Source organism: Mobula hypostoma, chromosome 2 (genome assembly GCF_963921235.1).
Source record: "Mobula hypostoma chromosome 2, sMobHyp1.1, whole genome shotgun sequence".
Taxonomy (NCBI): domain Eukaryota; kingdom Metazoa; phylum Chordata; class Chondrichthyes; order Myliobatiformes; family Myliobatidae; genus Mobula; species Mobula hypostoma.
The window spans coordinates 215,096,029-215,113,573 of record NC_086098.1 but is presented as its reverse complement, the minus strand read 5'-3'; the positions used below and the strand labels follow the sequence as shown (position 1 = coordinate 215,113,573).

Below are 17,545 nucleotides of genomic sequence, written 5' to 3'. Positions count from 1 at the left end.
TCCATGCTTCCTTATGACAGAGAAAGGCCACGTCAGCCTAATGATTCTATGCCAACTCACAGAGAAATCCCATCCCCACTATTTTTCCCTGTAACCTTTCCGCTCAACTCCCCCCAAATTCCACTACTTTTTTTAGAAGCAATTTGTGATAGCCAATTAACCTACCAGCCCACATACTGTATCTTTGGAATGGGAAGAAACTAGAATACCTGGGAGAAACCTATGTACTCACAGTGAGGAAATACAAAACACAGACAGACAGACCGGACAGGATTGAATTTGGGCTGCAAGAGCTATCAGCTACTGTGCTGCCCGTAATATTTTTAGAGCAAAATCCATCCATGCATGCCCATACCCTGACTAATCCACTTCATTTATGGCCTTATTTTTCAGTCCAATCTGCTTATACTGATATTCAAGATTTAATAACACCATCAACTGCATGTAGTTCACTATAATGGACCATTCATCCAGAAGGTGGAGAACATATGCAAATGCATTTGTAACAAAATGAAATTGATTAAGAGAGTAGAATATATTTCTTACTTTGGTGTCTACTACTTAAAGAAAGCAGTGTCTATTTTAAACGCAAACAACAGGAATTCTGCAGATGCTGGAAATTCAAGCAACACACATCAAAGTTGCTGGTGAACGCAGCAGGCCAGGCAGCATCTGTAGGAAGAGGTGCAGTCGACGTATCAGGTCAAGACCGTTCGTCAGGACGAACTGAAGGAAGAGTGAGTAAGGGATTTGAAAGTTGGAGGGGGAGGGGGAGATCCAAAATGATAGGAGAAGACAGGAGGGGGAGGGATAGAGCCAAGAGCTGAACAGGTGATAGGCAAAAGGGGATAAGAGAGGATCATGGGACAGGAGGTCCGGGAAGAAAGACAAGGCGGGGGGGGGGGACCCAGAGGATGGGCAAAAGGCATATTCAGAGGGACAGAGGGAGAAAAAGGAGAGTGAGAGAAAGAATGTGTGCACAAAAACAAGCAACAGATGGGCCACGAGGGGGAGGTGGGGCCTCAGCAGAAGTTAGAGAAGTCGATGTTCATGCCATCAGGTTGGAGGCTACCCAGACGGAATATAAGGTGTTGTTCCTCCAACCTGAGTGTGGCTTCATCTCCACAGTAGAGGAGGCCGTGGACAGACATGTCAGAATGGGAATGGGACGTGGAATCAAAATGTGTGGCCAATGGGAGATCCTGCTTTCTCCGGCGGACAGAGCGTAGATGTCCAGCAAAGCAGCCTCCCAGTCTGCTTCGGGTCTCGCCAATATACAAAAGGCCACATCGGGAGCACTGGACGCAGTATATCACCCCAGTCGACTCACAAGTGAAGTGTTGCCTCACCTGGAAGGACTGTTTGGGGCCCTGAATGGTGGTAAGGGAGGAAGTGTAAGGGCATGTGTAGCACTTGTTCCGCTTACACGGGTAAGTGCCAGGAGGGAGATCAGTGGGGAGGGATGGGGGGGATGAATGGACAAGGGAGTTGCGTAGGGAGCAACCCCTGCAGAATGCAGGGGGGGGGAGGGAAAGATGTGCTTAGTGGTGGGATCCCATTGGAGGTGGCGGAAGTTACGGAGAATAATATGTTGGACCCGGAGGCTGGTGGGGTGGTAGGTGAGGACCAGGGGAACCCTATTCCTAGTGGGGTGGCGGGAGGATGGAGTGAGAGCAGATGTACGTGAAATGGGGGAGATGCGTTTAAGAGCAGAGTTGATAGTGGAGGAAGGGAAGCCCCTTTCTTTAAAAACGGAAGACATCTCCCTCGTCCTAGAATGAAAAGCCTCATCCTGAGAGCAGATGCGGCGGAGACGGAGGAATTGCGAGAAGGGGATGGCGTTTTTGCAAGAGACAGGGTGAGAAGAGGAATAGTCCAGATAGCTGTGAGAGTCAGTAGGCTTATAGTAGACATCAGTGGATAAGCTGTCTCCAGAGACAGAGACAGAAAGATCTAGAAAGGGGAGAGAGGTGTCGGAAATGGGCCAGGTGAACTTGAGGGCAGGGTGAAAATTGGAGGCAAAGTTAATAAGGTCAACAAGTTCTGCATGCGTGCAGGAAACAGCGCCAATGCAGTCGTCGATGTAGCGAAGGAAAAGTGGGGGACACCTCCCTCCCCTCCTACTATAAGCCTACTGACCCTCACAGCTATCTGGACTATTCCTCTTCTCACCCTGTCTCTTGCAAAAACGCCATCCCCTTCTCTCAATTCCTCTGTCTCCGCCGCATCTGCTCTCAGGATGAGACTTTTCATTCTAGGACGAGGGAGATGTCTTCCTTTTTAAAAGAAAGGGGCTTCCCTTCCTCCACTATCAACTCTGCTCTTAAACGCATCTCCCCCATTTCATGTACATCTGCTCTCACTCCATCCTCCCGCCACCCCACTAGGAATAGGGTTCCCCTGGTCCTCACCTACCACCCCACCAGCCTCCGGGTCCAATATATTATTCTCCGTAACTTCCGCCACCTCCAACGGGATCCCACCACTAAGCACATCTTTCCCTTCCCCACTCTCTCTGCATTCCGCAGGGATCGCTCCCTACGCAACTCCCTTGTCCATTCGTCCCCCCCAACCCTCCCCACTGATCTCCCTCCTGGCACTTACCCGTGTAAGCAGAACAAGTGCTACACATGCCCTTACACTTCCTCCCTTACCACCATTCAGGGCCCCAAACAGTCCTTCCAGGTGAGGCAACACTTCACCTGTGAATCGACTGGGGTGATATACTGCGTCCGGTGCTCCCGATGTGGCCTTTTGTATATTGGCAAGACCCGACGCAGACTGGGAGACCGCTTTGCTGAACATCTACGCTCTGTCCGCCAGAGAAAGCAGGATCTCCCAGTGGCCACACATTTTAATTCCACATCCCATTCCCATTCTGACATGTCTATCCACGGCCTCCTCTACTGTAAAGATGAAGCCACACTCAGGTTGGAGGAACAACACCTTATATTCCGTCTGGGTAGCCTCCAACCTGATGGCATGAACATTGACTTCTCTAACTTCCGCTAGGCCCCACCTCCCCCTCGTACCCCAGCTGTTACTCATTTTTATGCACACATTCTTTCTCTCACTCTCCTTTTTCTCCCTCTGTCCCTCTGAATATACCTCTTGCCCATCCTCTGGGTCACCCCCCCCCCCGTCTTTCTTCCCGGACCTCCTGTCCCATGATCCTCTCGTATCCCCTTTTGCCTATCACCTGTCCAGCTCTCGGCTCTATCCCTCCCCCTCCTGTCTTCTCCTATCATTTTGCATCTCCCCCTCCCCCTCCAACTTTCAAATCCCTTACTCACTCTTCCTTCAGTTAGTCCTGACGAAGGGTCTCGGCCTGAAACGTCGACTGCACCTCTTCCTACAGATGCTACCTGGCCTGCTGCGTTCACCAGCAACTTTGATGTGTGTTGCACTGTCTATTTTACTACAAATGAAAAAGCTGCAGGCGCTAAGAAATCTGAAATGAAAACAAAAAGTGCTGCAAACCTTCAGCTGGTCAGGCAGGATAATTCAATATTATAAAATGGGCAGTGCATGTGATTTATTAACATAATTTGTGCAAGTTAAACTAATTAACATAGTTTGTTAATGTGCAGCTGTACTGAAATTATGGTAAATATTGCAGAATGTATAAATCGAGTACACATATTTTTGAAATATGAAGACAATATTTTTCTAATTAGCATATTGTGAAGAAAAAGTCTGATCTAAGTTCATGTTTTAATAATTTCATCTTTTGACAGAATCAGATTGCTGCCATATTTTACAACAACAGCATGATTTTAAACAGTTAATAAAAATGTACCCAAGTTCAGGCTAATGATTCTGAGAATATCCCTGCTGGTATCTTACCTACCTTATAAACTTAATTTACTCAAGCAACATCAATTGCAAATCTTGGTTAATACTGAATTTCAAGCTGGAGTTTGGAAGGCATATTTGGTTTATGTTCACATTCGTGAGTGTACTTTTTCATATGGAATTCCATACAGTATAAAATTATCTTGTTGCTCCGAGAGCATGAGATCTTGTTAATGGGTTTATAAGTCGTCCTATTTTAGCTCACATTAAAGTCCAGAATGAGCGTTAGATTGGGACAAGGGTGGCAGTTTTCCTCCAACTATATTTGCTGCTATTTATCAAAGTAGAAACAGCAGCTTAAATTGAATAAGACTGTTTGAAAACCATTGAGGGATATCTCTTCAAGCGCAACTCTGCCCTTGAATGAATTCCCTTTTCTCCATTTGACAACAACATTTGCAGGCCAACTTTGCTGCATCTCCTGACCTTCAGTGATTAAAAAAAACATATCTCAAATAAAAGGTCTTGGGACCAGAGAGTACCCCCATTGAAATTCTAAAACTTAACAGTGAGAGCTTCAGTCAGGAATCCACAGTATTGCTGCCATATCTGGGAGGGGAAGGGTGTACCAGAAAACCTCACAGATGCTGTAGTAATGACCGGCTTCGAGAATAAAGAGCCGTCCTTGCTGTCTGTCACAAGGAAAATCACTGCAACAACTGCCTATTCACAGTAGCAGAAGAGCTGTTCCCCAAATCACAGTGTGGATTCTGTCTGTCCAGAATTACAATGGATGCGATTTGTGCTATGTGCCAATTCCAAGGGAATTTCAGGGAGCAGCATCAAGGTTTATAGAACTTTAGCCCCCAGCTTTCTTTATAATATGGGGATATTGAGGACATTTGTGATTAATTCAACCACTGTGAAAAGATAAACCATAACTATAATGGTGAGAAAAATACATAGGAAAGAATTCAATTCTGCACTATATAGATAAAAAGTTGAAACACAAGCTTGGTCTTCTTGATGCAAGATGCATAAAATAAAAGCAAGATTTTTCTAAAGCAGGTTTTCTTTGTTTTACATGAAACTTGAGACAAAAGGACCTTAGAAAGTGATCTAAAATTCCTGTTATAAGAACAGTTAAGCATTCTCAAAAGTTAACTCAAATAATGACGAGTCAGAGTACGGGAAGCATACAAAGACCATGACATCAAGTCATGACAACAACCTTTCCTGCAATGTCAGCAAAACAAAAAAGCTGGTCAATAACCTCAGGAAGGGGGACAGTGCACATGCACCTATTTACCGCCATGGCGCTGAGGTTCGGAGAGTTGACAATTTAAAGTTCCTCGAAGTGAACATTACAAAGAATCTGTTCTGGTCCAATCATGTTCATGCCATGGCCAAGAAAGCTTACTAATGTCTCTACTTCCTCAGAAGACTAAAGAAACATAGCATCTTCCCTTGGAACCTCACAAGTTTTTTTTGATGCTCCGTAGAAAAATTCCTGACTGAATGCATCACAGCCTGGTATGGCAAATGCTCTCATACACTGCAAGGAGTTTCAGAGAGTTCTGGACACAACTCAGCACATCATGGAAACCAACCTCCCCTCTAAGGACTCTGCTTACACTTCTCACTGCCTTGATACACCTGCCAACATAAATCAAAGTTCCTATCCACTCTAGAATTCTCTTTTCTCATTTATCTCTTTGAACAGAAGATACAAAAATCTGAAAGTGCATACTATCAGTCTCAAGGACATCTTCAATGCACTGTTATAAGACTATTGAAAACTTCTCTAATACTATAAGATGGACTCTTGACCTCACAATTTACTGTATTGTGACCTTGCACACTATTGTTCACCTGCACTATATTTTCTCTGTACTGCAATATTTTATTCTGAACTCTGTTATTGCTTTACCTTGTAATACCTCAACACACTGTTGCAATAAATTTATCTGTATGAATGGTGTGCAAGACTGGCTTTTCAATGGACCTTGGTCCATGTGGCACTACTAGAGCAATGAGTACACCAGTGGGTTACACATAGGTTGGAAGATTCTGTTTAGACTCCTTAGGGGCATTAATCAAAAGATTTCCAAAAATATAGGAAGGATGTGGAAGCTTTGGAGAAGATGCAGAAGAGGTTTATCCAGGATGTTGTGTGGATTAGAGGGCATGTCCTATACCATGAGTTTGGACAAACTTGGGCTGTATTCTCTGGAGAGCTGGAGCCTGAGTGGTGATCTGATAGAGGTTTACAAGATTATGAGAGGCATAGATAGAGTAAACAGTCGGTGTCTCTTTCTCAGAATTGAAATGTCTAATACCAGAGGGCATCCAATTAAGGTGAGAGGGGGACAATTTCAAAGAAGATGCGAGGAATAAGAACTTTTTCTATTTACACAGAGAGTGGTGGGTATCTGGAATGTGCTGCCTGGGATGGTGGTAGAGGCAGATACATTAGGGCTTTTTAAAAGACATGAATGTGAGGAAAATTAAAAGATATGGACATTGTGGAGGCAGAAGAAATTGGTTTAGATGGCCATTTGATTACTAATTTAATTGATTAAGCATAAAATTGTGAGCTGAAGGTCCTGTTCCCGTTCTGTGCTGGTCTTTGTTCTATGCTTAATGTGCATAATAATTCCAAGAGTTATGTAAGTGCAGGTGCACTTCAAGAGATCAATTAAAACAATTCTGATTCTAAAATAGACACCAAATGAAGGACATTAGGTCATAAAGTCAGTATAAATGAAATACAAGGAAACCATAGAAATCAAAAGAAATAAATGAATTTTAGATGAGTTGTACCTGACTCAAAAGTGACTAGAATATTTAAGCAACCCTTAAATAAAACTACTGAATTGCCTTTCAAAATACTGATGATATTTTACATGGAATTGTTTTCAGACTTAAATGTCTCTATTAAAGGATTTAAAATAGTTCATATTTAAACATTTTGCTGTATTATACAGATGGTGGAAATTCATTATACAGAAATACTGGGATATTTGAGCTCCTTAAAACAACTAATAAAAAATGTGCTTAGGCTTCGCCATTTTCCACATTAAAGCACAAAGGTATGTGGTGTGTACTAAAGGAACAAGAGGAATTGTAAATATCCTGAAACATCCCACTAACCAATGAATAAACATCAGCAGTGCACATACCCGTGAGTTTTTCTCCCTCTGTAGCATCTGCTCATGTTGCTCAGCAATGGCCAGTGCAGCGGAGTGAACTTTCTGATAAATTGCCTCACCTTCTCTTGTTTGAAAAGTAAATAGTCCTTCTCCTGTGTCACACATTCTGCCAAGATACAAAAAAAAGGAACCTAGTTTTAACACAGCACTGATACTTTTGGACATTAGAAGCATCGCAACTTTTCATTTTATTTTCACTACAGTCTTGTTCCTTTACAGTTCAGGGAACTAAATTACAGAGTTTCAGCAGATGACAAGCTCAAAAGGAATTTAACCCAGAATGTATGCAGTTCAATACAACAGGAATTAACCAATAATAATTATACTGTTAGTGACATAGCAACAGATTTATAATTCCGGAAGGGTTTCTTACTAAATACTTATTAATAAGGTAAAATCCTTCTTTGTTAGGAAAGCAGTCAATGCTCGCCATCAGATATCTATCTGTACTAATTTTATTTACCAATACCTGATCCAAAGGGCAATTATTATATCAGTGCCCAAGAAGGGCAGGGTGCCTAGAATTAACTCCTGTCTCAGCAAGGAGCTGGACCACTGCAATCTGCCTATTGCCACAATAGGTCTATGGTGGGCATGATCTCATTAGCTCTTCACGCAGCCTTGGAAAATTCTTATGTCAGGGTGTTGTTTATTGACTGTCGCTCAGTGTTTAACACAATCATTCCTACAGTTCGGATTGAAAAGCTCTAGAACCTGGGCCTCTGTACCTCCCTCTGCAACTGGATCGTCGACTTCCTAACTGGAAGACCACAATCTATATAGATCGAAAGTAACATCTCAACCTCACTGACAATCAATACTGACACACCTCAGGGATGTGTGCTAAGCCCACTGCTCTAATTTCTGTACATCTTAGCTGTGTGGCTAGGCACAGGTCAAAAGTCATCTTTAAATTTGCTGTTGATACAACCAATGCTGGCAGAATTTCAGATGGTGACAAGAGGGCGTACAGGAACGAGATACATTGGCTAGTTGAGTGGTGTCACAGCAGTAACCTTGCACTCAAGGTCAGTCAGACCAAAGAACTGATTGTGGAATTCTGAAAGGTTAAGACGAGGGAACACACACCAGTCCTCATTGAGGGATCAGAAGTGGAAAGAATGAGTAATTTTATGTTTCTGGGTGTCAGTATCTCTGAGGATCTAAATTGGACCCAACATATAGATGCAGCAATAAAGGCGGCACAACAGCAGCTATGTTTCATTCAGAATTTCAGGAGATTTGGTATGTCTTCAGCAACATCAAGGAAGTTGCCCAGATCCCAATACTGAATGATATTGTCCAGGGACAAGAGAATTCAATGATCAATAGTGTACAGAGAGGGAGAATTCAACACTCAATATTAGAGTGGGTGTCTGGCTCTGTTATTGGCACAAAATGACCCAACAGCACTAAATTTATAGACATCTGGAAAATTCTAACATTGTCTTTAATCTCATTGGGCTTTTTCTCTGCTCTCTTGCTGCATATAACAAACCTCTACCTCTCAATAACCTCTTGAGGAATTGGGTTAAAATGTCCCTCCAGGACTTTTGCAGTGACATGTCATGATATTTCATCTTTGGTCCATGGTACTAATGAACAAGATCTCATTAACTTCAGCTCTGTCACTGATAGCTATATTGGCTTTCACTTTCAACATCTGGCCATTTTGCTCTCTTCTGCATCATCACCCAGGAACTCGATGTTTCAGGAACATCCCCATTAGTTCCACATACAGAGAAAGTTGATCATATTTCTCAAGGCTGCAACATCCATTGGTTCTCATTATTGCTGCCTTTCCAAGAGAACTCTGTCATATGCAACTACCAAAACATCTGTGAAATATCTTTAAGATATTTTAAGTTAATATATAACAGTACTTATATATAACATATATAAGTACTCTGCAATAAGTACAATATATAACATTCTTCTGAACTGTTCCCACTTCTGCATTGCAACATAGACCTTAGGAACACTCTGGCAGTCAGATGTCTGATGTCCCACTTTGTCCCCGGACTTACCATTGAGTCCATTGGCATTTTGTAAGTAACTGGGTAGAAGGGTCTGAAGCAATTCCTAGCTGACCCTTTGATTTACACCATTTATAGCTGCTATATCTAGCACAGTTCCATTCAATTAAGAAGAGTTGCCCATCATAGTTTAATAGGTAAATCTACATAAGTCTTTTCTGTTAATGTTTATTTTGGTTTATGTTTCTTGTTGTAATTAACTGGCATCAGATTAATATATTTTAAAATAAATATACACTTTAAAAAAAATACTTTAATATACTAATTAGTGTTTCTAAACCAGCAAATAAAGGAAAAAAAAAACAACTTTTTGATAGCATAATACAAACTAAAAGTAGCAAATAGAATTCCTTCCAGTGAAGCACTAGGGCATGTACTTATGTACTTGGAAAGGGTAAATAGAGTAAGGGATTACACAGTATGTGATATAATGTTAATATCCAGAAGTGAGACCTGCAAAACTGTACATCATCCTGTCACTGTTGACCATTACCACATCTTTCTGTCACTGATCTAGGTAAGGATCCAACTTTTCACTTGCCTTGGATACGAGCGGCTTTACTCTACTGATCATTCTGAAATGCAAGAATTTTTCAGAAGCCTTAGTAACATTCTTGTACACTGAATTAAATACATTACCCTCATCACCTTGCCTTATTCCCTCCTGAAAAGAAATCTATCTAGTCTGGCACAGACCTTTGAATAAATATATACTGACTGTATTTAATTAAAATGTGGTGGTTCAATTTGTCCTTCTCATGTTTTTTTTCTCTCTTCAAATTATTCTCATGCACAATGCTTAGTTGTAAAGGTAAAGAAAGCAAGGCTTACACTCGTGTGTTCTCCTTCTTTCAAGCTACTTACCTGTGCAGTATTATTAGAATCAAATACTATATATTTAATAAAACAGCAAGAGGTTATGCTTTCTAGTTGGTGCTGTTTCTAGCTCACAGTGCAAGGGGCTAATGGCTTCTTCAAAACTTATAATGACTCACTTCAAGGAACACTATGACTTTTTGTGCAATGCTAGCCGGACTCTTTTACTTTCAACCAAGGGTGCAGCTCTCCTGCTGATGTCTTTGTGTTGTGCTCAGGGTTAAGTAAGATTCCAAGGACAGAATTTATAGCTGCATAATTTTTACAAATAATTGAATATTTTACTACTGGCTATAACATTATTTCTGCACACCCCAGTTAAATAATCCCCTTTTCTTAACCTTTCACCCGAAGGTGATACTTGCTTTAGATGTGTTGCATAAAATATCAAGTTGTATCAATAACATAAGTATACATCAAAATACTCCATGGTAATATTTCCATTTTTCTATTCCCTTTTGATGTCTTATTACTCATTAAACATTGAGAATTAAATGATTCACACAGTTTCACATTCTTTCTCCAATAGCTCAACTAAAAACACATGACAATATTATAATTAGGCAGGTTCACTCCTGGAAGACCTTATGTCAAAACATTAAGTCATTGTAAATCCCAGTGATATAAATGCTATAATCTATGTTCTACATGTTACTTCATCCTTTGAATTCCTGTCCATTGGGATTACACTGCCAGGAGAAGCTACTTATTTGACTCACCTAGGAGCGATTTGTAACAGGCAGTTATTAAATGTAGGATCTGGGCTTTATGGGGCTTGTGCGAAGATTCAGACTAAGCTACATAATTGTCCAGCACATTCTGTCCAGTAAAGCACTAACAGTTAGCCAATAATTATGCTTTGCAATAAATTTATTAATTCCCAGTCAATAGGAATATTTTTCACTGAAGAATTTTAAAGTAATTGATGAGGTATAATTACTAGATTGTGCTTATGTCTTCTGAGGGACCCTAATGTTCAGCTAATAATAAACAAGTACTATATACTTCCAATCAATGTGTAACAGTGTGAATAAGATTAAAATAATTTCACTACAAATATAACAATAATTAATTCATTATATGCTTGAATGACATAACCTTTGATGTTTTAATAAAGGAGGAATCTCTATATAAAAATTCTACTTTCTTTTTCTGTTCCTCTCCTCATGCCACACAATGCCTACAGTAACACACACTTACTGAGTATTGTTGAAGATCCTATCTATCTTCATATTGTGTATTCTAGCTATGGTGGGTATTACAGCATCATCTCATCCAGATGGCTTGCCATAAAACAACATTTAGCAGCAGCAGTAGCAAACCTTCAGCTGCCAGTCAAAAGATCAGTGTCTGGTTCAACTTACTTTGGCAGATAAGGTGATGTCTAAGATCTACATATCATTCCAAGTGGCTCAAACTGACTGACTGGGTAAAGTTGAAGTATGAGTCTTCCATGGTGAATGTTCCCCAGTCTTGAAGGAAACTAATCAACTTCCTGAAAAAAAATTCCATTTTCATTTGGCTTAAAAAGCTAGGTCTTTATGAAGAGGCAAAGAAAAAGCGTTTCAGGGTATATATTGTATACATTTCTATGACATTAAATGTACCTTTGAAATCTTTAAGGTATTGGATCTCAGCCAGATTTTCAACATAATGAAGAGCCAAGATGGGCCTCAGAGAACCTATACACAAGCTAGCATAGGAAAACCATTGAATATGGACCATTTGTAAACACAGAATCAGTTCGAGACCTCAAAATGCTCTTCATTTTGGATAGAATAATCAGGTTTTGAAGGAAGCTATCAGGTTGTCCAAGGAGCACAAATTTAATATGTTTTCAACTGGAAAACTATCAGCCATAACCAGAGAATGTCATTTTGACATCAAAGTATGTGGGAGTGATGGTAGAGTTTGGGAGGTGGTGATGGTGGCAGGCCAATGTTGGGAAATGTATATTGTTTGTTTGAAATCCTTCATTTATTCTCTTTTAGTAGTGGTGGTATAGAATATATTATTGTTTCATTTGGCAATGAGATGCCAGCATTTTGAGCCACTCCTGATGGGAACTTCTTGTTGAGGTCATTTGTTTAGCTACCTATTCAATTTTGAATTCATGAATAGACTGCATTCCTGCTTTATGCTGATGCCAGACAATTCAAATACTCAAAAAAAAAGATCAAACCTTCTCATTCCCTAAAAAGCTTTAACAGCCAATATGCAATTTATTAGTTTTCCAGCAGGCTGTTAACTTTTACTAGTGCGTGCATGTTTTAGACACCCTTTGTTTAATGGTTCAAAATATAAAAGGAAACTCTAATTTAGTCACCATAATTCTTTCCTCAGGCAAGTAAATTGCCAATGTGGCAAGTTCAAGCTCACTTAAAAATTTTGCCTTCCATTTCCTGTAAGACTTTACTCATCTTGGAGTTTCATTTGTTCAAAGTTCAAAGTAAATTTATTATCGAAGTACATAAATGTCGCTATATACTATAGATCCATTTACTTGCAGGTATTCGCAGTAATTACAAAGGCATACAATAGAAACGATGAAATGCTGCACACAAAGATGGATGAACAAACAGGATGCAAATAACAACAAAATGTGCAACTCCAAAAGAAAAAGAAAGAAAATAATAAATAAATCAATCAATCAATCAATCAATATTGAGAACAGGAGTTGTAGAGTCCTTGAAAGTGAGTCTATAGGTTGTGGATTAAGTTCAGTGTTGAGGTTAGTGAAATTATCCCCTCTGGTTCAGGAGCCTGATGGTTAAGGGGCAATAACTATTACTGAACCTAGTGATATGGGATCTTTGGCTCTTGTACCTTCTTCCTGATGGCAGCAGTGAGAAGAGAACATAGCTTGTTTGGTGGGGGTTCTTATTGATAGACTCTGCTTTCCTGCAACAGTGCTACTTGTAGATATGTTCAGTCATGGGGAGGGCTTTACCTGTGATATACTGAGCTGTATTTGCTACTTTTTGTCGGCTTTTCCATTCAAGGACATTGGTGTTTTCAAAGACATTTGTGATTAGATTCCGTGATGCAGCCAGACAGCATACTCTCCACGGTGCATTCATAGAATTTTGTAAAAGTTTTCGACGACATGCCAAATCTTTGCAAACTTTTGTAAAGGCACTTACGTGCTGGACCCAGGAAAGATCCTCTGAAGTGATAACAACAAGGAATTAAAAGTTACTTATCCTCACCACCTCTAATCCCATGATGAGGACTGGCACATGGACCTCCAGTGTACTCCTCCTGTAGTTAATAATCAGCTCTTCGGTTTTGCTGATGTTGAGTGAGAAGTTATTCTCAAGACACCTTTCAGCCAGATTTTTCAAGCTCCCTCCAATATGCTGATTTGTAAGCAACTTTGATTCAGCTAACTACAGTGGTCTTATCAACTAATTTAAATATGGAATTAGAGCTGTATTTAGCCTCACTATCATAAGTACAAAGCAAGAAGGGCAGGGGGCTAAGCACACAAGCTTGTGGGGCACCTGTGCTGATGGTGGAAGAGATGCTGCTTCCAATCCAAACTGTCTGGAGTCCACAAGTGAGGAAATTGAGGATCTAGTTGCACTATGAGGAACTATGGTTCCAGTTACAGTTGTATCAGATCTAATCACATTCAAATCAGCCCACATAGAAATTTTTGTATGAAGTAAGTAATGAAATAAGCAACTGTAAGCATGTTTAAATTTTATGAATTTGCATTAGTTTTAGAACATTGTACAAGTACAGTCTGGCAACCTGTAATGCCTGTGAGCCCTGTAGAAACCTTACTCTATTAGTTTTGATGATTTCCAGGCCCAAAAGCCACATCAGCATTCCTGGCATCTGAAGCAGCATATTCAGATTACAAATTGATAAAACCCATTCATATGTTCATTTCATTCAAACCCAATTTGGTTTCTTCTGGAATAAGAAAGTTGATGATTCAGAAAACATTCATGTGAATTTTTATAACTCACTCTGAATTAATACAGCTTAGTCTATCACAGGAAAATTCCTCTGCTCCATTAAGTACATATACAAGGAACGTTGCCACAAGAAAGAAGCATCCATCATCAAGGACCTCCACCGTCCAGGCCAAACTCTCTTCTCCCACTGCTGCCATTGGGAAGGAGGTACAGGAGGCTTAGGTGCCACATCACCAGGTTCAGGACGAACTATTTTCCTTCAACCATGAAGCTCCTGAACCAATATGGATAACTTCACTCACTTCAACTCTGAATTGAATCCACAAACTATAGACTCACTTTCAAGGACTTTACAACTCATATTCTCAGGATTATTTTATTTTTTATTTACAGTATTTATTCATATCTATTTTTATTGTATTTGAACAGTTTGTCTTCTTTTGCACATCAGTTGTTTGTCATTTTTTGTAGTTTTTCATTTATTCTATTGTATTTATTTTTGTTCAACTGTGAACGACTGCAAGAAAATGAATCTCAGGGTAGTATATGGTGACACATAGATATTTGGATAATAAATTTACTTTGAACTTTGAATTTCTTTATGAAGATCTTTATAAATCCCCTTATTAAGATATGTTACCTTCCAAAGGCAAGATCAGACACTGGATCAAGGCTCCTGAAAGTGTTGTAAGCTATCTAATTTTTATTATTGCAGTGCTTCCCACTTTGAATGGTCTAACTCATAAAATAAAACCTTAAAAATTATTTAAGATATTTTCATGAAATAAAACAAAGGAACACAATTATTTATGTCACTTCATCCAGAGAACATTTTCTCAGAGCTGTTTAATGTTTTGTTATACAATATGCTAAATTAGAAATATACTATTTTCCTCTTGTAAAGATAACAAATGATTGTGAAAATGATTAAGTGGATAGTAAAATAGGAAACAGAATTTAAACTGCACAAATTGAACTGATTTATTAATCTAAAGGTGACAGAATACACAGAACTTTCAATTTGGATTCATCTGAAAGGTTTTTGAAATCTTGGTGCTTTGGTTCCAAGTTGTATAGTAGGGTATAGTACATTTTCTGCCTCACATTGCTAGAGATTTGGGCTCAATTCCAACTTTTGGTGTTCTCTGTAAAGAATTTATATGCTCTCCACTTGACTGTCTGGGTTTCCTCTAGATGCTGTGGATTCTTTCCACATCCCAAAGATGTTTAATTCATCACCGTAAATTGTCTCTGTGTGTAAATCAGTGGCAGAATCTCGGAATTGATGAGAGTGTGTGGAGTATAAAAAAGTGGGGATTAATGTAGGAGCAGTATAAATAGATGGCTAATGGTTCACACAGAGCAGATTGGTTGAAGGGCTTGTTTCTATGCTGTACTTCCGTCTGATGTGATACTTCCTCAGGCCTTTCTTTACTCAGGATTGTGGAATTGCCTTCAGCAACCATAACAAACATTGGTTTGTTGTGTCTATGTAAAACTGAACCAAGTTACTGATTTTGAAAAACAAAATCTCTTAGAAGTATCAGAACCACTAGTCATGCTCTTATTTACTTGTAAAACAGGGAAAACATCCTAGCCTCAAAATCTATTTTAGTGCTAGTGCTGATTCATAGGTAATACAACCTAGCTTTGATGCAGAAAACTATGGGGACAAACTGAACTCTGGGCATTTGGACTCAAATATTCCAGTGCAGTACTAAGCAAAAGTTATTGTGGGAAATACTATTTTTTCAAATGACTTCTCCTCTCCTGCTTCCTTTCCCAGGTGTACATTAAAAATCCTGGCATAGTAATAAAAAAGTTGTGAGAGTTTTGATTTGTAAACTCCCCTAATTAACATTTGTCCTCCAAACGTTTTCATTGAAATGAACTGGATGAAGAAACCACAGGTATGGTTGCTAAATTTGCTGACAATGAGTTAGATAGAGTATGTCTGTTTCCTATATGACACTATATGATATATAGTGACTAATAGATGGTGATGAATCAGCTAACCAGAGCAAGGTAAGACACTTGTTTGACTAGTACCACAACTACAAACTCAAGCTTAACATCTGCAAAACTGAATAGCTGATTGTTGACTTCAGTAGGAGGAAGGAGTGTGAACTTATGGCAATCTACATTGGGAAATCAACAATGGAGAGAGTTTGCATCTTTAAGTTCCTGGGCACTAACATATCAGATTATCTGTCCTGGGACCAGCACAGAGATGTAATTATAGGAGGATGCTGTCCAAGATGGCATGCAACTTGGACAATGTCTCCCATCCACTACATAATGTACTGGTTGGGCACAAGAGTACATTCAGCCAGCGACTCATTCCACCGAGATGCAACACAAAGCGTCATAGGAAGTCATTCCTGCCTGTGGCCATCAAACTTTACAACTCCTCCCTTGGAGGGTCAGACACCCTGAGCCGATAGGCTGGTCCTGGACTTATTTCATAATTTACTGGCATAATTTACATATTACTATTTAATTATTTATGGTTTTATTACTATTTAATTATTTATGGTGCAACTGTAACAAAAAACAATTTCCCTCGGGATCAATAAAGTATGACTCTGACTATGACTATAAGAAAAGTGCACTAACATCTTTACTTTCTTTGTAGGTTAAGGAAGTTTGGCCTGTCACAGAACATTCTAAGAAATGTCTACAAATGTACTGTTGAAAGTATTCCGACCAGTTGAATCATGGTCTTGTGTGGCAATTAGAATGTACAGGATATATTCTTGAACCAACTGGCAAAACCCCAAATTATTACAGTTTAGCAATACCGTGACCGCCTCGATAGCTTTGCACTAAGGTGGATATGACAAACTTGACTTTGAACTATATCAGTTTAAGTAGGCTATAAAGGGATATAGGTAGATACAGTGAGTGGGCAATGATCCAGCAATTAGAATTTAATGTGGAATACTCTACTTCAGCTGAGAAAAAAGAAAACATATTATTGAAATAGTGAGAAATCATTGCGCTCTGAGATGCAAAGGATCTGCATATCCTAGTGCACAATTCACAAACCTACATGTGTGTTTCTTGAACCTAAAGTTCAATACACAAGTAAGGAATTTATGCTTCAGTTATGTAGAGTGGAGGTGACAGCACACCAGGAGTTCTGTCTGCAGTAATGGTTCCTTTACTTAAGGAAGGATTTAAATATATTGAAAGCAGTTCAGAGAAGATTTAAAAGATTATTACTTGGATTGAAGAGAATGTTAAAAGCATCCACTGGAGTTTAGGAGAATAAAAAGGAAAATGATTGTAAGAGTCTTCACATAATGTGGAGAGGATGTTTTCTTTTATTGGAGAATCTGCAAATAGGGATCAGGGTTCAAAGATAAGGAGGTATTCATTTAAGATAGAGATAAAGAACATTCCTTTTGCTCAGAAAGTTGGGAATCTTTGTCTCTTCCTCATAAGGTGGTAGAAAAAATCTTTGAACATTTTTAACCTGGGGTGAAATGATTCATAATAAGCAAGAAAGTGAAAGCTCAGCAGGTTAGGTGGTAATGCAGAATTGAGATTGCAATTAGATTAGCCATGGTAATCACACCACTAAATTCAGGAATAGTTATTGCCCCAGCACCATCAGGCTCTTGCACCAGAGTGGATAAATTCAGTCACCCCAACACTGAACTATTCTCACAAACCTTATGACTCACTTCCAAGGATT

At 39.5% G+C, this 17,545-nt stretch overlaps 1 protein-coding gene across 3 annotated transcripts in view; it reads right to left on the bottom strand.

Annotated features, from left to right (window-relative positions):
- LOC134336786 (docking protein 5-like) overlaps nt 1-17,545 on the bottom strand; it is a 530,970-nt gene that overhangs the window by 120,342 nt on the left and 393,083 nt on the right. For all 3 annotated transcript variants that reach the window (XR_010015887.1, XM_063031250.1, XM_063031244.1), the window contains one exon: nt 6,978-7,113. Coding sequence is in view for 2 of the 3 variants with exons in the window: in XM_063031250.1 (XP_062887320.1) it covers nt 6,978-7,113 (136 nt within the window). In the remaining variant the exon portion in view is untranslated. The remainder of the gene's footprint in view (nt 1-6,977; nt 7,114-17,545) is intronic.